Source organism: Oncorhynchus clarkii, chromosome 10 (genome assembly GCF_045791955.1).
Source record: "Oncorhynchus clarkii lewisi isolate Uvic-CL-2024 chromosome 10, UVic_Ocla_1.0, whole genome shotgun sequence".
Lineage (NCBI taxonomy): Eukaryota > Metazoa > Chordata > Actinopteri > Salmoniformes > Salmonidae > Oncorhynchus > Oncorhynchus clarkii.
The window spans coordinates 35,310,629-35,330,816 of record NC_092156.1 but is presented as its reverse complement, the minus strand read 5'-3'; the positions used below and the strand labels follow the sequence as shown (position 1 = coordinate 35,330,816).

At 41.4% G+C, this 20,188-nt stretch overlaps 2 protein-coding genes across 3 annotated transcripts in view; one reads left to right on the top strand and one right to left on the bottom strand.

Annotated features, from left to right (window-relative positions):
* LOC139418352 (THO complex subunit 2-like) overlaps positions 1–13,238 on the top strand; it is a 72,128-nt gene extending 58,890 nt beyond the window's left edge. The window contains exons 31-39 of one of the 2 annotated variants that reach the window (XM_071167741.1): positions 427–851; positions 983–1,041; positions 2,612–2,647; positions 5,766–5,900; positions 9,425–9,491; positions 9,585–9,733; positions 10,453–10,529; positions 10,820–10,871; positions 12,381–13,238. In XM_071167741.1, coding sequence (XP_071023842.1) covers positions 427–851; positions 983–1,041; positions 2,612–2,647; positions 5,766–5,900; positions 9,425–9,491; positions 9,585–9,733; positions 10,453–10,529; positions 10,820–10,847 — 976 coding nt within the window. In that variant the 3' untranslated portion in view covers positions 10,848–10,871; positions 12,381–13,238. The remainder of the gene's footprint in view (positions 1–426; positions 852–982; positions 1,042–2,611; positions 2,648–5,765; positions 5,901–9,424; positions 9,492–9,584; positions 9,734–10,452; positions 10,530–10,819; positions 10,872–12,380) is intronic. The other variant, XM_071167742.1, reaches the window with a different exon arrangement.
* Positions 13,239–14,139: 901 nt separating this feature from the next.
* The window catches only part of LOC139418351 (glutamate receptor 3), a 106,464-nt gene continuing 100,415 nt past the window's right edge, over positions 14,140–20,188 (bottom strand). The window contains exons 15-16 of the mRNA XM_071167740.1: positions 16,160–16,408; positions 14,140–15,854 (exon numbers count right to left, since the gene is read on the bottom strand). Coding sequence (XP_071023841.1) covers positions 16,163–16,408 — 246 coding nt within the window. The 3' untranslated portion in view covers positions 14,140–15,854; positions 16,160–16,162. The remainder of the gene's footprint in view (positions 15,855–16,159; positions 16,409–20,188) is intronic.

The window sequence follows — 20,188 nt, the reverse complement described above, 5'->3', positions numbered from 1 at the left end:
TTAAAGAATGACTCTATGATTCTATTCAGGTATTAAAGAATGACTATGATTCTATCCAGGTATTAAAGAATGACTCTATGATTCTATCCAGGCATTAAAGAATGACTCTATGATTCTATCCAGGCATTAAAGAATGACTCTATGATTCTATCCAGGTATTAAAGAATGACTCTATGATTCTATCCAGGTATTAAAGAATGACTCTGATTCTATCCAGGTATTAAAGAATGACTCTATGATTCTATCCAAGTATTAAAGAAGGACTTTATGATTCTATCCAGGTATTTAAAGAAGGACTCTATGATTTGTCCCCTCTAAGTGTAGGGGAAGAGGAAGTTGAATCAGTCTCGGCTTTTGCTTATCTGCACAGCATTGCATGTTGTCAATGTTGAACTCTAAACAATGTCCATTCTGTTTCCCTCGCAGCACCAAAGCCATCAAAGAGAGGGATGACAAAGAAAAGAGTGGGAAGGAGAAAAAAGAGAAGAAGGAGAAGACTCCAGGCAGCACTCCAGAGACGAAGGGGGAGAGCCGGAGGGAGAAGCAGAGGGACGAGAGAGGAGCAGCCGGCAAGGAGGAGCGGGCGCCACGCGAGGGTAAGGAGAAGACGCCCAAGGCAGACCGGGACAAGCAGAAGGCGGAGGAGAAGAGCAACAAAGAGGACAACAAGGCCAAGGCCGGCAACGGAGAGCCCAAGGAGCTGTCCAGGGAGCGCGACACTGGAGCCAAGGAGTCCAAGACTAAGGAGAAGGGAGGAGACCAGAGTAAGGAGAAGGGAGGAGACAGGAGTGCTGTGTCCGGGTCCCTCAAGTCTCCAGCTCCCCGATCTGAATCTGCTGAATCTGAGCGGGGTACGCAACCTGACAGCCAACACTGGCTCTGCACTTATACTGTTTCTGCTGATTGTCAGTGGGTAATCACAGCTACTAGTTTGACTGCTGAAATGAGAACTCAATTTAATCCTCTTGGTCATTTTTTCCAGATCACAAAAGGCGAAAAGTCGATACCCACTCTTCACCATCCCACTCTTCCTCTGTTAAGGTTAGTATGGCCTGAGGAAAGCTGAGCCCGTGTTTCTTCCCTTTCCGCCGGAGCGTTCCCAACTGTTGCGTGTTCCATCGGCCCTCAAGATCACCGAGGAGAGTTCTCATACACACAGGAAAGCCCCGTCTGGCATCCCCTTCGTAAACCATGGGAGTTTGGAAAGAATTCCATTTGGACTTTTCCTTAATATATTTCCTGATTGGGGATAATCATCAAGGACTTAGCCAAGAGAATAATGTATATATCGATTATTTGAAATATAAATTTATTTTAATGTGAAGGAAAGCAGTAAAAGTGCCTTGGAGAAGAGAGGAATTTTTGAGTTTCTATATCCCCCACCCTTTTTCTCTTTTTCTCTTTTTGAGAGCAATATTTTTCCTCAAGTAAAATTGCTTCATGAGATTTTTAGTTTTTTGCTGGCAAAGCTGAAAAGAAGATTTATTTAGATTTTTCCCCGTGTAAGATCCCTGGTATTTTTCCCGTCTTAAGATCCCCTGGTATTTTCCCCGTTCAAAATGGCACCCAAGATTAAGAGGTTCCCCCCCCCCCCCCCCCCCCCCCATTTTCTGCAAGCTGAGAAGATTTCTTGGTTGAAGTGGCGTGACGTGTTTTTCTTTTCCTTTGAATCTGCGGGAATCCAGCGGGGGGCGGTGGGCTGAGTCCGGAGTCGCACAGTGTCTTCAGAAGAAGTCTCGGTATCTGCTGTTAGCTCTGATCTGTTAAAACAGCCCGCATGCAGCCTCAGTCTGTACCTACGCTTCCACTCAAGATGTGTATGCAGTCAGTCGCTCCTGTGGCCCCCCCTACAACTACCAACCCCCACCTCAACACCCCTCAGCACCTTGTCGCACGCGCAGTGGGAACCCCAGGCACCACCAGCACCCAGGCCCACAGAGAGCAAGAGAGGAGAGCCAGAACCTCAGTTTTGCACCAGCCAAAAGTACAGGAGGAAAATAAAGCCTGCCTACCGCCACAGAAAGTGCGAGAAAGTGCGAGAGGGAGAGAGAAAGTGTGGGCGAAGCCTTCTGGATCTGCTGGAGCGTTGCCTAAACCGCTTGAAGCTTGTGATAGGTCTTAATGTTTACTACCAACCAGAGAGATAGGCTCCCTGTGTCTTATCCATTCTCAACTGTAAGTGACAACAACAGAGTGCTAAAACCTAGGAGAGCAGAGCACACATGAAATTCAATTAATTTGTCAGATACACACACTCAGTTCAGTTGTTTTGTAGATTTACACCACATGCACTATAAACAGTGTTCTGTAGGCCTCTTTGAGATGCTGCATTTAATTCCAGACAATTTTTTGTAGAAAAAAAAATCACACACTTTCATCTCACTTCTCAGGGTTTTTCTAATGTAAAGCTGATGAGATGACCCCTGTTAAAGATAAATGAACCCTCCTCTCTGTTAATAACCTTGTGAAAGCCTTAGTCCTTGAAGGTCAAGGGGGAAGGAAGTGTGACGTCGGTCCGTCCAGCCCCTGAAACCCCCCGTCCTCCTGACTCTCCTGACCTGCTGTCTGACAACCCCCTCAGCTCATCTGTCATCTCCATTCATTCCTACAGGACAATAGCAACGAACCCAAGGACTCTGCATCCAAGGTTTGGACTCCTCCTAAACATTACTCTATCACTATTCACCTTGACTGTTATCTTCATTCTCTTTCTCCAAGTGCCATGAGGAGGGGGTCAGTTAGAAGGACTTTGATGATTACACTTATTGAATGTGAAAATGTACCATTTTGCAGACAGTGTCCAAATAAATCTGACTTGCATAAGAAGTCATTGCGGAATAGTGAAACCTGAGATATCACCTTAGATCAGGCTTGCCTGTTTAAGTCCACTCTGTACCAGGCAGCCAGACCTCCACACTAAATGTTGATGAGTTCAGTGTAGTCATGGGAAAGATTAGAGAGACTGTCCAGGATGGCAGACTGTTGTGTGAAAAGGTCCTGATTGTGCCACCGGGGAGAAGAGACGGGGAAAGGGCAGAGTTTTAAGCGGGCGGCGTTTCTTCCTCTGCCTGTGATCACTTTGTAAGGACGTCTCTGATGCCTGCCCTGGCGGAGGCTCATTAGCTATGTGTGTGATGTGCTGTGAAAACACTGAGAAAAAGAGTCTAATCCTCTATTGAGCCCACATAACGGACCTGTCTCTCTAGTTCTCTCTCACACACGCCTTCATCCACCCGCCTCTGTTCCATATTGATTTCTGATAGACGTTTAAAGCAAAACATTAATAGTCTTTATTACACTCTAGGTTTTTTGAGCTTGTTTTAAGACCAAACAAAGCCTGCCATTCCTTTTCAGCACCTAAACCCCTATAAGCCTTAGTCCATATGTATTGGGTTCTTCTCACATCAGCCATAACTCAGTTGTTCCTCTGTCGAGATTCTCCCTCTCTCCCCCTACAGACAGAGCTAGAGATGGTCAGATGAATCATTCATACAGCAGGTACACGGTTGGCTTGTTAAATTTGTATCAAGTTAGACAGCAGCACAGATAGCAGTGCTCTGCTGTCAGCGGACAGTGCTAGTCTGCTATTTTGATCTACCCCCCACGGTCCAGACTCACATCCCCGTTCTACATGGTTCACTGTGAAGTTATTGGGATGATGTCTATGCTCTCTTGATAGAGCTGCAGTCACTGCTGACCTGGTTGTTGAGGAGGGAGATGTTTGGGGTCTGAATACTGATAATGATAGACCATACTTCTCCTCTGACCACCGAGTTAGGGATAGAGTTTAACTTTGAAGTGTCAATCTTGTTAAAATGTTCCTGATGTTCCATTGTACTAGACTGAACAAAAACATAAACGCAATGTGTAAAGTGTTGGTCTCATGTGTAATGAGCTGAAATAAAATGCCCCAGAAATGTTCCACACACACAATGTTTTCTCAATTTTGTGATCTCAAATGTGTTTACATCCCTGTTAGTGAGCATTTCTCCTTTGCCAAGATAATCCATCCATCTGACAGGTGTGGTATATCAAGAAGCTGATTAAACAGCATGATTATTACACAGATGCACCTTGTGTAACCAAAAGGTTGCTGAATCGAATCTCTGAGCTGACAAGGTAAAAATCTGTCGTTCTGCTCCTGAACAAGGCAGTTAACCCACTGTTCCCCGGCTGCCGAAGACGTGGATGTTGATTAAGGTACCCCCCCGCACCTCTCTGATTCAGAGGGGTTGGGTTAAATGCGAAAGACACATTTCAGTTGAAGGCATTCAGTTGTACAACTGACTAGTTATCCATCTTTCCCCTTAGCTGGGGATAATAAAATGCTACTGTAAAATGTGCAGTTTTTTTCAACAACACAATTCCACAGATATTGGACGATTTGAGGGAATGTGCAATTGGCATGCTGACTGCAGGAATGTCCACCAGAGCTGTTGCCAGAGAATTAAATGTTTATTTCTCAACCGTAAGCCGCCTCCAACATCATTTTACAGAATTTGGCGGTAAATCCAACCAGCCTCACCACAGACCATGTGTAACCACGCCAGCCCAGGACCTCCACATCCAGCTTCTTCACCTGCGGGATTGTCTGAGACCAGCCACTCAGACAGCTGATGAAACTGTGGGTTTGCAATACCGAAGAATTTCTGCACAAACTGTCAGAAACCGTCTCAGGGAAGCTCATCTGAGTGCTCGTCGTCCTCACCAGGGTCTTGAACTGACTACAGTTCGGCTTCATAACCGACTTCAGTGGGCAAATACTCACCTTTGATGACCACTGGCACATTGGAGAAGTTTACTCTTCACGGATGAATCCCGGTTTCAACTGTACTGGGCAGATGGCAGACAGCGTGTATGGCGTCGTGTGGGTGAGCGGTTTGATGATGTCAACGTTGTGATCAGAGTACCCCATGGTGGCAGTGGGGTTATGGTATGGGCGGGCGGGCGGGCATAAGCTATGGTCAACGAACACAATTTGCATTTTATCGATGGCGATTTGAATGCACAGAGATACCGTGACGAGATTCTGAGGCCCATTGACTTGACATTCATCTGCTGCCATCATCTCATATTCCAGCATGATAATGCACGGCCCTATGTCACAAAGATCTGTACTCAATTCCTGGATGCTGAAAATGTCCCAGTTCTTCCGTGGCCTGCATACTCAACAGACATGTAACCCATTGAGCATGTTTGGGATGCTCTGGAGCAACGTGTACGACAGCGTGTTCCAGTTCCCGGCAAAATCCAGCAACTTTGTACAGCCATTGAAGAAGAGTGGGACAACATTCCACAGGCCACAGTCAACAGCCTGATCAACTTGCACTGCATGAGGCAAATGGTGGTCACACCAGATACTGACTATTTTTCTGATCTACGACCCTACCTTTTTTTAAAGATATCTTATCAATTTATTTAAATTGACTGATTTCCTTATATTAACTATAACTTTTTCTATGCGTTTCCTAGTGATTTTCCTCCAGGAACGGTCAGCCACTTAGCGGTTCATTTATATGATCAGCAACACATAGTATGTACAGGGTCTGCCTCGGCATATGGACTTATATTTTAAGGTTGCTTGGTAATAGGCACACGCACACACTGAGGAGAACAGGCAGGTTTCAGCACACACATTTCAAGGCATCCTCCAGTAAGTGCACAATGCCATACAATGTATGTAAAAAAATATATATATATATATAATATATTTTAGTCTGTGTTTGTTTGTTTGTTTGTTTGATTTGTATGCTCATTCCTTACAGCACCACATCACCTACAATTCGGTCTCACGGTCCAAGAGCAGAGAGAGGGAGACGGACCAGAAAGAGTCAGAGAATACCCGGGGCCGTTCCAAAGAGAAGAAGACCGAAGACAAAGACCGAAAGGACAGGAAGAGAGTGAGTATTTGAGAGGGCAAGGGAGAGATTTAACCTGTTGCGACGACCAAACCCGGATCCGGGATTCTATTTATAGACCTAAGCTCATTACCATAACGCAACGTTAACTATTCATGAAAATCGCAAATGAAATAAATATGCTATCTCTCAAGCTTAGCCTTTTGTTAACAACACTGTCATCTCAGATTTTCAAAATATGCTTTTCAACCATAGGAAAACAATCATTTGTGTAACAGTAGCTAGCTAGCGTAGCATTTAGCGTTAGCATTAGCGTTAGCATTTAGCAGGCAACTATCACAAAAACAAGTAAAGCCTTCAAATAAAATAACTTACCTTTGAAGAACTTCTGATGTTTTCAATGAGGAGACTCAGTTAGATAGCAGATGCTCAGTTTTTCCAAAAATATTCTTTGTGTATTAGAAATAGCTCCGTTTTGTACATCACATTTGGCTACCAAAAAAAAAAAGAAAAAAACGAAAATTCAGCCCTCAAAACGCAAACTTTTTTCCAAATTAACTCCATAATATCGACTGAAACATGGCAAACGTGGTTTAGAATCAATCCTCAAGGTGTTTTTCCACATATCTCTTCAATGATATATCCTTCGTGGAAGCCTGGTTTCTCCTTGCTCTCAAATGGAAAAATAATTGCACCTGGCTTTACGCTCCAATTTCGACGCAGGGACACCAGGCGGACACTTGGAAAATGTAGTCTCTTATGGTCAATCTTCCAATGATATGCCTACAAATACGTCACAATGCTGCTAACACCTTGGGGGAACGACAGAAAGTGTAGGCTCATTCCTTGCGCAATCACAGCCATATAAGGAGACAATGGAAAACAGAGCTTCAGAAATTCTGCTCATTTCCTGGTTGACGCATCATCTTGGTTTCGCCTGTAGAATGAGTTCTGGGGCACTTACAGACAATATCTTTGCAGATTCTGAAACTTCAGAGTGTTTTCTTTCAAAAACTGTCAAGAATATGCATAGTCGAGCATCTTTTCGTGACAAAATATCGCGCTTAAAACGGGAACGTTTTTTATCCAAAAATGAAATAGCGCCCCTAGAGATCAAAGAGGTTAAAGGTGGACTTCAATGGGGAAAGGAGTGTTCTTATCTGATCTGGTGCTTGCTCTCATCTTGATTTGATATATAACTTAAAAGCCAACTACTTCTAACTTATATGTTATAGTTTTGCATAGATTGTCAAGACTGGTGAGATTCTAATGGTTGACCGTCCTTAAAGGACCCCCCCAGAGGAAGTTGTTGCTGCGATTTTGACTTAATTTCCTGTCCTAGAGACTTTAGGTTCTACCTCAGAAGAAGTCAGTCCATGCTCATGGTTCTCACAAGGGAAGTGAAATGATGGGGATAATGAGTTGGCTCATGATCATTCGCACCTCAAATGACATGGACAGTGCCTTCAGAAAGTATTCACACCCCTTGAAAGCCTGAATTTAAAATGGATTAAATAGAGATTTTGTCACTGGTCTACACAATACCCCATGTCAAAGTGGAATGATGTTTTTAGACATGTTTACAAATGAATGAAAAGTTGAAATGTCTTCAGTATTCAACCCCTTTGTATTCAACCCCTTTGTTATGGCAAGCCTAAGTAAGTTCAGGAGTAAACATTTGCTTAACAAGTCCCATAATAAGTTGCATGGACTCAATTTGTGTGCAATAATAGTGTTTAACATTATTTAAATGACTACCTTATCTCTGAATCCCACACATATAATTTTCTACCGAGCAGTACATTTCAAACAGAGATTCAACCACAAAAGACCAGGGAGGTTTTCCTATGGTTTGCAAAGAAGGGCACTTATTGGTAGATGGATATTTTTTAAAGCAGACATTGAATATCCCTTTGAGTATGGTGTAGTTATAAACATTACATTTTGGATGGTGTATCAATACAGCCAGTCACTACAAAGATAAGACACCCCAGTTTCCGGAGAGGAAGGAAACCGCTCAGGGATTTCACCATGAGGCCAACATTTTGGTTTAATGGCTGTGATAGGAGATAAAACATTGTAGTTACTCCACAATACTAACATAAATTACAAAGTGAAAAGAAGGAAACCTGTAGACTTGTGGCGGGCCGGGTGCCTGCGAGCTGACTTTAGTGGCCAGCTGAAGGTGTTTACTCTGACACATTGGTGCGCCTGGCTGCTGGGTTAAGCGAGCAGTGTGTCAAGAAGCATTGCGGCTTGGCAGGGTTGTGTTTCGGTGGACCTTCGCCTCTCCCGAGTTTGTAGGGGAGTTGCAGCGATGGGACAAGACTAACTACCAATTTGGATACCACAAAAGGGAGAGAGAAAAAAGGGTAAAGAAAAAAACCTTGTGTATTGTGGGGGATCATAGATTGACATAGGTTAGTGCTTTTGCTGTTCGTTAGGCCGACTCACCTTGTTGGCTGATGAAAATGTTGACAGTTCTTCTAATATCTTCAATATGCACCTCGGAATTGGATAAGGACACGCGCAGAGTTGCGTCCCCGATGTGTCCGTCTTCACTTGTAGCCTGTGAGAGAGACCCGATCACCTGATGGAGAGCCTTGTGAGTGAGATGAAGGGCTCGAAAAGGCATGGATTTCTTTTTAGGGTGCATTATGGCCACACAAAGGGGATGCCGCTGGGAAATTTGAGGCATTATCAAGTGCTTCTCAAAAAACATCGTCAGAGTCGCATCATGCAGCCTTACAATGTATTAAAAATCAAAACATATAGCCCAACGTTTGTAGAACAATTACAGTTATATTAATAACTAAATTAAGCATGTGGGAATACCCATTTCTTTGTTAACCTTTCAACAAGAATAGTCGCATGTGTGCACTCCCTCAAATCGTTTAGAGAAAATATCCTTTCTATTTTATTCAGCTCTGTTCAGTTGTATTCTTCATACTATAAAATAATGTCATGGAATTCTAAGCAAATCTTGTCTGTTAAATATTATTTTATTTTACCTTTATTTAACTAGGCAAGTCGGTTAAGAACAAATTCTTATTTTCAATGACTGCCTAGGAACAGTGGATTAACTGCCTTGTTCAGGGGCAGAACGGCAGATTTTTACCTTGTCAGCTCGGGGATTTGATCTAGCAACCTTCCGATTACTAGTCCAACGCTCTAATCACAAGGCTCCCTGCCGCCCTAAAATGAACTAGTGTAGCCCACAGCAATATGGCATAGCCAGATCAGGGCCTAACATAAGGACAACTCCGTATGCTATTCTGTTCTTCTGAAATAGACTACATTTTCTTCATATCATGCTTCTTTAGACCCGTCTAAAATAAATAAGGGATTTATTGTGAAAGTTAGGCTATATTACACGTATTTATTAGACTTTTTAAAATGTAGATGTTCCAAAGGTCTGCATCAGTGGCTTGTAGGCTATATGTGGAAGCCAGGAGATGCTAAGTGTGTTTAATTAACAGTCAATTACCGTGAGACCGTCAGTTATTTGTTTGACCGCCACATCCCTGCTGGTGTGGACATTTGAATTGTTTTCCATCTTTTTTTAGGACCATGTGACCACTGACCGTGAGATGAGCCTAGAATCCAAACGCAGAAAAGATGAAAATGGAACCAGTAAGTTAGCTCCTTGTACATAACAACCATAGATTAAAACTTAAATATGGATACGATCAATATTCATGCTGGGTTCTTCCTCTTCTCGCCCAGATTCCTCCAACAAACACAGCAAGAGCGCCAGTCCCTCCTCAGACTCCCCGGTCTCGGCTGACAAAGAGAAGACCAAGAGGTCCAAGTCCTCCAGCAAGGAAAAGGGAGAGTCTACTAAACCTGAGAGAAACTCTTCCGGGGGCAAGAAGGTACGTAGTACTGTCCTTGACCCTAGCAGATCACAACACAGTGCTCCCGGTTTTGGTTTTGGCCCAGTGTGTTTGTTGCTGCTCAGTCAAAGCGGTTAAACTGTGATGGTTTTGGCCCAGTGTGTTTGTTGCTGCTCAGTCAAAGCGGTTAAACTGTGATGGTTTTGGCCCAGTGTGTTTGTTGCTGCTCAGTCAAAGCGGTTAAACTGTGATGGTTTTGGCCCAGTGTGTTTGTTGCTGCTCAGTCAAAGCGGTTAACCTGTGATGGTTTTGGCCCAGTGTGTTTGTTGCTGCTCAGTCAAAGCGGTTAAGCTGAGATGGTTTTGGCCCAGTGTGTTTGTTGCTGCTCAGTCAAAGCGGTTAAGCTGAGATGGTTTTGGCCCAGTGTTTTTGTTGCTGCTCAGTCAAAGCGGTTAACCTGTGATGGTTTTGGCCCAGTGTGTTTGTTGCTGCTCAGTCAAAGCGGTTAAGCTGTGATGGTTTTGGCCCAGTGTTTTTGTGCAGCTTCTCTGGCCTTTTTAAATAAGTACAGAAACTCTGCTGCAGATGAATAATTGAACCAGCACCAACATCACATATGTGCATATAGGAACTAATGGCCAAATGTGCTGTATATACATAGTTTATAGCCAACACATTGGTGCCCCGGTGTACTCTGTGCCATTGGTGGCAGTAGTGATGTTTTGATTGACACGTGTGTTTCCTGCCTGCTGTTAAAGGAGTCTAGGCATGACAAAGACAAACCTGACAAGAAGGAGAAGAGGGACAGCAGCGGCGGAAAGGAAGAGAAAAAACAATATCCTTAAATGTTTTGAGTAACGCTTTAGAACTGAAATGATGGAATTCATTTCTGGAGCCATAGTATTTGGTGTAATTATTATTGTATTACCTTGAGTACTGTATATATTTCAATTTCATTTATTCAAGGCAACGACCAGCACAAAATATTGTGTCTTTAAAGAAATGGCTATTATCTTACAGGGGCATGTTATTTACCCAACTACCTTGTGCTAGATTTCCTGTTGATCTTTGTAGTAGGTATCCAACAAGTGAAATGAAGGAGAAGGTTTTCCTTAATGGTGGTACTCATAAGTCCTCCGACAAGCACAGATAATGTGTTCTAGGTCAGTCAGCGAAGGTAAGTAGTAATGGAATACTACACTGAACAAAAATATAAATGCAACAATTTAAAGATTTTACTGAGTTACAGTTCATATGAAGAAATCAGTCAATTTAAATAAATTAATTTGCCCCTAATCTAAAGATTTCACATAGCTGGGACTACAGATATGCATCTGTTGGTCACAGATACCTTAACAAAACAAAAAAAGTAGGGGTGTGGATCAGAAAACCAGTCAGTATCTGGTGTGACCACCATTTGCCTCATGTAGTGGGACATCTCCTTTGCATAGAGTTGATCAGGCTGTTGATTGTGGCCTGTGGAATGTTGTCCCACTCCTCAATGGCTGTGTGAAATTGCTGGATATTGTCAGGAACTGGAACACGTGTCATACACATCGATCCAGAGCATCCCAAACTTGCTCAATGGGTGACATGTCTGTTGAGTTTGCAGGCCATGGAAGAACTGGGACATTTTCAGCTTCCAGGAATTGTGTACAGATCCTTGCGACATGGGGCCGCGCATTATCATGCTGAAACATGAGGTGAGGGCAGTGGATGAATGGCACAACAATGGGCCTCAGGAGCTCGTCACGGTATCTCTCTGCATTCAATCCGCTCGCCTACACGACGCTGTCTGCCAGGTACAGTTGAAACCGGGATTCATCTGTGAAGAGCTCACTTCTCCAGCGTGCCAGTGGCCATTGAAGTTGAGCATTTGTCCACTGTAGTGGGTTACGACACCAAACTGCAGTCAGGTCAAGACCCTGGTGAGGACAAAGAGCACGCTGAGATGGTTTGTGCAGAAATTCTTTGGTTGTGCAAGCCCACAGTTTCATCAGTTGTCCGGGTGGCTGGTCTCAGATGATCCCGCAGATGAAGAAGCTTGATGTGGAGTTCCTGGGCTGGTGTGGTTACGTGTGGTCTGCGGCTGTGAGGCTGGCTGGGCGTACTGCCAAATTCTCTAAAAGGACGTTATGGTAGGGAAATTAACATTTAAATTCTCTGGCAACAGCTCAAGTGGACAGTCCTGCAGCCAGCATGCCAATTGCACACTCCCTCAAACTTGAGTTATCTCTGGCATTGTGTTGTGTGACACAACTGTACATTTTAGTGTGGCCTTTTATTGTCCCCAGCACAAGGTGCACTTGTGTAATGATCATGCTGTTCAATCAGCTTCTTGATATGCCACACCTGTCAGTTCGGTGGATTATCTTGGCAAAGGAGTTATGCTCACTAACAGGGATGTAAACTAATTTGTGCACAAAAATTTGAGAGAAATAAGCTTTTTGTGTGTATGGAACATTTCTGGGATCTTTTATTTCAGCTCATGAAACATGGTAACCAACACTTTACATGTTGCGTTTTATATTTTTGTTCAGTATAATTGAGAAATGAATTTACATCATCCCAATTTAACATTATTACCTTTGACTTTCAAATGTTTGTGTGATTTGGTCAGTGTCTAAAACATATCTTATTTCTTCCTCTCCTTCCTTTCCCTCCCCTTCCCATCTGTGGGCTGCAGCAGACCTGGAGAAGCCGTGCTTTTAACCCAGACAGTCACCCTCCCTCATCCTGTACCACGTTGTTAACTAGTGCTCTATTTTCTCTGCCTTGTTCATTCTGAGAGGAGGCCGCATCTCAAATGTTACTCTCATGCCTGTGTTGTTTCCGTTGTAACTGCCCGCAAGACATGTTAGTTGTAGTGTTTGGAACTTGCAGATCTATTCTTCTATTTTTCATTTGTGTGTTTCAGTAACCAGGTATTTGTTTTATTTTTAACTTTTGAATATTGGCACAATGTGCTATTCAAATCACAAAATGATATTCTACTCAGAAAGACAACTGGTAACTGTATTAAACGCTCTCTTGAAATCAACAGGTCATACATTCCATAATCACAAATGCTTGATGAAAAAATGCACCTGTTTTATGTTGTCAGGTTCCTCCCCTATGGCTTGTTTTATTGGCATTAATAGACACTCTCCATATTTGCTTTTGCCTCATTTAGGGTTACATGTCTATTTATTTCTCCTTTTTAGCCAAGCAAGTCTTTAGGCAAAGATTGAGTGAAATGATACAAATGACCAGTTTGTATATTATGTGTACAATAATAAAGAAGGTAACATGTAAGTCATGTCATATCTGTTCTGTTTATTTTTTGATGTCTCCTTGCTATGTCCATTATGCGATTGTGTGTTATCAGGTTTTTAAATCATTTGTAAAATGACAGTTACTCCTTGAAGCAAATATAATTGTAAAAATGTCAAAGCTTTGTACTCCAAATACAAATGTTTCAGAAACAACTTTTTGGAGTTTTTATCTGCTGTACTCGACAAGTGTATGCTTTTTTTGAACTAATAAATGATAGTTTTCCTAGTGAGCCATTCGTGTCTGGTGTTCTTTTCTTTTTTTTAATGGGGTTTTGTGCCATTCCACATCCCTTCTTACAGTTAAGCTGACGTAACAGAATGTTCAGTAGGTCAGCTGCTGATATAATACAGTTCTAAAATCAAGTATTTACTCCAAAGTATTGCCTTCTACATTGACACAACTCTAGACTTCCTCTAAGTTAGAAAGTGTCAAGTTCCCACACTGAAATTGTCCACGGAGAAAAATGTAAACCTTGCACAAAGAGAACTCTCCAGTGTTCAACAGGGCTATACAGCCTTATAGGGAATGCTGCTACAGTTTATTTTCTGATATGTACAGGAAGCTCTGAAATACATTACAAATGTATTAGTCTAGTGTTCAGACAAGGCTTCCAGTCTTGTTGATACTTTACAGTGGAAAGCATTCTCTTATTCCTCTTTCCCTCAGTGTTTTAGCTTGGTTGTAAATGATATATGAGTTATTTGGCTTTACATTATTTATCACACAAAAGCCCCAGACCAACTTCTGTCCAGTCTGGCAATCCTGCTATTTTATACCTGGCTGGCAAGGCACTCTGCTGCTATTCCTCTATACTGGAAATATCCCTTTCTCACTGGAAATATCCTTTGCAATATAGTGCATTGTCATGAAATAATTGCTCACATATACCATTTGACTGTACTTCAGGGCAATCCATATGGATTGTCCATATTGCGTTATTCTCTGCCCGTTTCAAGATAATGCTTTGAGGCTGGCAAGTTGGCTGGATAAATGGCTGGTTAATATTTCCTGGTTTCTTCCTGTCTGATATGTGGTGCAGTATGATTGCTGGCGATATGAGGATGATGAAATATATTGTTCCTGTATGACAAAGAATACCATTCAACATCTTAAGAATATTCCAAAATAACCCATTTTTAAATCCGTTTTTATTTACAAAAATGTAATAAAATTATTTGTACAGAACCTCACTAACAAGGTTCAGTACGTCCAGACATGCAGTTCTTGTTATCACTATGCAGCTTGGCAGTTTTCTCATTGCTGAGATGCAGTTACAAATAAAAGAACCGAAAGGATCAAATGAGTTCTAAAGTTGAAATTGCTAACTTCCTAGGGTCTGCTTTAGGTTGCAGTTTGGTCAAGTGATCACCTCTTCCACATGCGTTTTACTTGGGTAAAAATGATGAGAAGCCTTCATTTAATAAAATCAAACTAAACAAATGTACGTTTCTTCACATTTATGGTCCTCCATGGTTCATAAAGAATTCTCATATTCATCATCAGTTTTGTCTTGGGTTTGTCTTCAAAGTGTAGTGGATCACAGTTTTGGCAGAAACATTCAAACAGAAATACTCGTTGTATTCTTCTGATCTCTCTCTCTCTCCACTCTCATTGCTCATCATTCACTACATAATCTCAACAGAAAACAAATGGGTACAAAGAAAGTCATGTAAATCCCAACCAGATACAGTGTGCTGTTATTTACCCAGCATGTTCATATAATAGAGAGCTCCCTCTTTAAAGATATCATTGGATTGCATTGCAATAAGACTTACATTTATAAAGCTTTTTCCATTTTAATGTGTAAGAAATGTAGCAGATTTTTGATTAGGAGGAGTACTTAAACCTTTTATAAATTGTCAAAAGGGGTGTACTGTTTATAACCAAACACCTATTATGCTTGGTAGTCCTATACTGTAAATATCCAAGTGTTCTCTACAACTGTTTGTTCTCTGTTCAATCAAAAAAAACAATTACAATAAGACACCATATGTGTTTTAAAACTGATCACATCTTCATAAAATCTGTTTTCAATTGAACATTTTTGGCAGTAGAAACAAGTGTGACCCAAGTTAAATATTGCATTTGTTTTAACCAGTCATGTTATGCTGCTGCCATGATAAAATGTCCGTTTGTCCATCAGGCTCTGAGAAAATTGACAGCACCTAAGACATTTTGAATAATCAATGGTTTCAAATTATGCAAATTTTTTAAATACAGAACGAGGGTACAATATTGTCATTTTCTATTGATCCTATCCTATTGATTGAAGTATATCTTAGATTATTATATGACATTGAACATAACTGTATAGTAAAATAGGCAGTTGACTAGTACGTTAAATAAAACAAACAAAACAATGGTCAATGTTTTACCACTAAAATATGCCTGTAAAGGATTGAAATGACTTCAAATGTTCACTGGGATAAGTTTCTTAATGGCAAGTAATGGCATTTTTTTTCGTCAAAATAATGAAACAAAAACTAACCCACGTATATAGATTACAACAGTATCAATGTTTTCTTTCTTTCCTCCCCTATATTATTTTTTGATTCTGTATTTTCAAGTGAACCAAAATGGAGTTGCATTGTTGTGACGCTGAATGCTCCGTAAGGCACTAAGAGAGGCAGGTCCCATATTTCAAGAAACAAGTCCTATTGTGTCACTGTCGTTGATTATCGTGCCAGGTTTGGCATCCCAAGATGGGCCTTTGTTGACTGTGGGTTTGGGTCTAAGCTGATGACCATGTCTGTCGCCTCCAGGGTGCCAGCCATTGCGGGTTGTATTCCTCCAGAGTGACTGTACCTTCCTGCAGAGACACCAGCGGAAGGGACAGACTTCAGATCTGTAAAACCGGAATGGGATTTCAACAGGTTTTTTTTTATGACACCATAAAAGGTTATATTTTTCAGTAATAGGGGAACCTACATAAACATTTGGGTATTTGGGGCCCTAGATTTCAACAGCATTCAAAATGTGTATTTGTAGCCTATACTCAACATAAAAATATTATAGAAGTACTATACAATACATGCATTGCCCATGTTGAAAACATCAGTTTATAACATTGTATTGAAATGGCATTCAGTTACAGGGTGACTGACATTCAGAGACACTGCCCAACTGGGACAAAATGTTGGAGACACATACCCCCTAGATTTTAACACTCTCTGTTCCATACACATTATAGCCTTCTCGGTACGTGGCAAAATTCTGGGTGTTCGCCGGAGGAGCTGGTTTAAAGTTTTGGGCATTCTTAGCCAGTTTCAGTCTTTTGGTTTCTGCCCGTGACTTATAACAGAACTCTATCAAAGCCACGGTCATAGCCAGCCCTAGCCCTCCAACCAGAATATAGAAGACTCCCGCCACATTGCTCAGGCTTAGAGCACTTGTCTTGTCCTGGGGAAGGTAAAGAACAATGTTAAGAATTTTTTACAGACATTTTGGTTGTGACCTGATCTAACAAGACAGGCAAAATCTCCCAAAGAGGCTTCTGACTCAAATCCAGCTCTAATGTAAACGGCACCCCCGCTATTAGTCTGTGTTTACACAGGTAGCCCAATTCTGATCGTTTCACTAATTGGCCTTTCTAACAATCAGATCAGAGCTGAAAAAGAGCTGACGTGAAAATCTCTGGTGTGATTGGAAAAAAATATAAGAATGGGGCTGCCTGTGTAAACACAGCCAAGTGATCTAATGGATTACCCTAACAACTCTGTCTGGCTCTATCAACTGTGTAGGCAGTGAATCCCATGGAGACATGCCTACTGTGGGGTAGTACTGAGATAAACGGCAGAGGCTGACCTGCTGAATGACTTCCCTACAACAGTGGAAAGCTGGGAGCAACTTGGGACTGTCTGGTAGGTCAGTCAATCCTCAACAATAGCAGGAGAGGTGGGTCAACTCTGCAGGTAGTTAATAACATAGCTAGATTGGTGAATGTCGAGAAAAAGGTTCCTTATACCCTACTCTGTGGCTCGTTTACGAGGCCACCCTAAAGGAAGGTGGTCAATGTCGTACAGGTCAAAAAACTGTTGATAGGCCCTGACTATGATACTGTAGTTTTTCAAACGTACCATTATCTGACTGTATCTCACAATTTCAATCAAAGTGGCAAGCTATAGGAATTGTGAATTGAACCATTTTTCTGCTACTAACATCCAAACTTAGATATTGAAATTCATTTATAAGAGTTTTACCATTTGCATTTTAACCCTATTAGTGTGTCCTTTAAAATGTGTTTTGTAGACTATCATAGGGGAGCCCTGACGTTGGCTACAGGGCATGTGTGTCCTGTCCGATGACTGTCTCAGAGGGTTCAATAACTGGTTTATATTAGATCCTTTAACTTCATGAAGTGTGCAAACAAAATCTCCTTATTGTGACATTCCACAGTTCAAACATGACCTTCAGATTCCATCTGACCACTGGATGACCATCTGGAGTTTGAAAGTTAGTTTGTAGTTTGTCAGAGTAAGGAAGCTTGAAGTCAAACTGCATAATGTTAATAGATTCAATATACTCAATTAGCACGCAAATAAGTAAGGACACTAATAAACAATGTTTCAATAACAGTTTGGTTAACAAAACTGCAGCATAATGGTTACAATTCAACGGTTGTCATTTGTCTATGGTAAGTATGAATACACATGGAATCTTACATTTATCCAAGGCATGCTGCACCTTTTCAACTACCAATACATACTGTATGTCTAAACTATGTGATGAGATCTTAGGAATAATCATTATCATTATTATAATAGTAATGTAAACACCAATAATGTCGACGGTATTGTGGATAATGAAGTATGTGTAAGGCAAACTGTGGGATGGATATTGTTTAGACTGTTTTCACTTGCATTCTATGAAAAGGAAAACAAAAATATAAAACAATTGAAGAAAAAACATGTGGTTTTGAAAATGTATGGTGTTTACGTATTTGCATATGAACAGTTAGGTCAAAATGCCGTATAAAAAGACCTGCAGCGACTGACCTTACTTCCAGAGTCCTTGGTTCCACATTCACCCTTATCGTACCACCATTTGTTTTTCAGCTTGTCTAAGATGCCTTGTTCACTGAGTTTCAATACGGCAAGGTTTACAGGAGTTCTTCACGTGGGAAATAACATAAATAACATTATATGATGTTATTTTATGTTATCCAAGCTTTAAACTACTTCATACTTTACAAAGCGATAGAGCAGGGTCCTGGCCAAGACAACACAGAGAGCAGGCAAGACTAACTGTCACCTTTCATACACCAGGACTAACCCCTACCGTGCCGGACCCTACCTGTATCGCTTTGAGTAATCGGCACACACTGTTCAGAAAAGTAGAAAAGATTGGATCGAGCAGAATGAGTAGCTGCTGTAATATAGCTCTATACATACATAAAATAAGAGGTGCAATTGTTATGGGCACATGTAGCTTTTTGACCAAGGGTTTAGCAAGGTGGATCTAACAGGAACCCTTTCCTGACTAACAGACAAACAAAAACCAGCAGTCTGATTTTATTCTAACTGAGGACAGCCAATCCCTCACAAAATACAGCCCCCCACTGCATATGCATCCTGCTCAGAATAGGCTTACGTAGGCCTATACTGTGCAGATAAAATCAATCACACGTGACGTTGAGAGCTACAAGAGAGCGGTAGATACCAAAATAGGTGCCAATATATTGATTCTATGTAGCTCTGTGGCTGCATGGTTAGTGTTATATAGCTAGTTTTTCAACTTCTACCTGCAATGAGATCAATGAGATCTACAGGTAGATTTGACTGAGAAATAAAAAAGCCAAACGGTTTCTAATGAGTCCTCAAGTAGGGCGTTATGTTTGTAAGACATTATGCATTCTACATGACTGCTAGTTTTCTGTGTTTATTTTCTTTCTGAAAAATGATCTGGGTTTGTAATTTAACTTCATTAAATATATTGTATTCACCACTGTTGTCTGCTTAATGCATAATATTGAATACTTACATAAATGAGGAGTGTAGAGAATGTGAGGTTATTTGATCTTATCTGGCTATATGGCTTATTTTCACAGCAATTCAGACAAAAAATACTTTGGCAACATTTATGGTTTGCAACTAGTCTCAGAAAATAACTATGTTAATAAGGATGAGGTTAGTTACAGCAGCTTTGGACAATAAGTACTGTCTCCTGTTCGTACTGAGCTGTTGCTATGGACATGCAAGTCACATCTGTCAAGGTTCCAGTATTGGCATCAGTATGGAGAATAGCAGCTACACTATGGGCGTAACATCAGGACAAACTGGGTGTGCTGACTTCTGTTTCCCTACCAAGTCCCTAAGCAGGAAGATTCCCTGGCAATGGCATGGCTGGTCTGGAACTCATTTTGTAGTGTATAGCAACAACAGAAACAGGGAATAACAGTGTTATAACAGTGCCATAACATAACAGTGTTATTAATGTATGATGTAGTCATGGAGCCAAAGATGAAAACAGGCGATGATTTAGTTCCCTCTTGCATGACACGTATCCAGGGCTGGCGGGGGGGCGTCCTATGAGGGCATGCAGGCACAGGAAGTGACCCACAACAGGAATGACAGCAAGTGAGAGGTCAACTGACTGAGAGCTGACTGGCTAACAGCGAGCTAGAGGACTGTACTATCCTAGCTAACGTGTCACAGAGGGTCTGTCTGTCTGTCCAGTAGTGGCTGACACAATAATGACACATGCTGATGTGCGTGCTGTACTGAGCATGCCTCTCAGATGGCTATCACCTTGTGCCTGTGATTTCTGCTGGCTGCTAGGTAGACATGCTGGGGCCCATCCAGTCTTGATCCAGTCCAACAACAAGGAGGAGCAAAGTAAAAAAAGCAATGTTCAGTTCTTTTTTGAGAGTATAATATCAGTGTCTGTGGTGGGGGAGGTCTATGGACTATGTCACTGTTACCACCAAGTATGACTCAGGAGTGCTTATCATATGTGTGGTTTATGATATGTTGAGGAGACAAAACAAGAACTGGAAAACAATGCAAACAGAATACTCCCAAAACATACACAAAGACAAAACGATCAAATTAAAATACACAGTATGAACAGTTCATGCAAAATATCAAATAACATTAAAACAAAACATGAGGACAAAAGATGCACAACTGAGAAAATATGACACACAGAAGAAACATGATTTACCCATGGAGGTGTAAATTA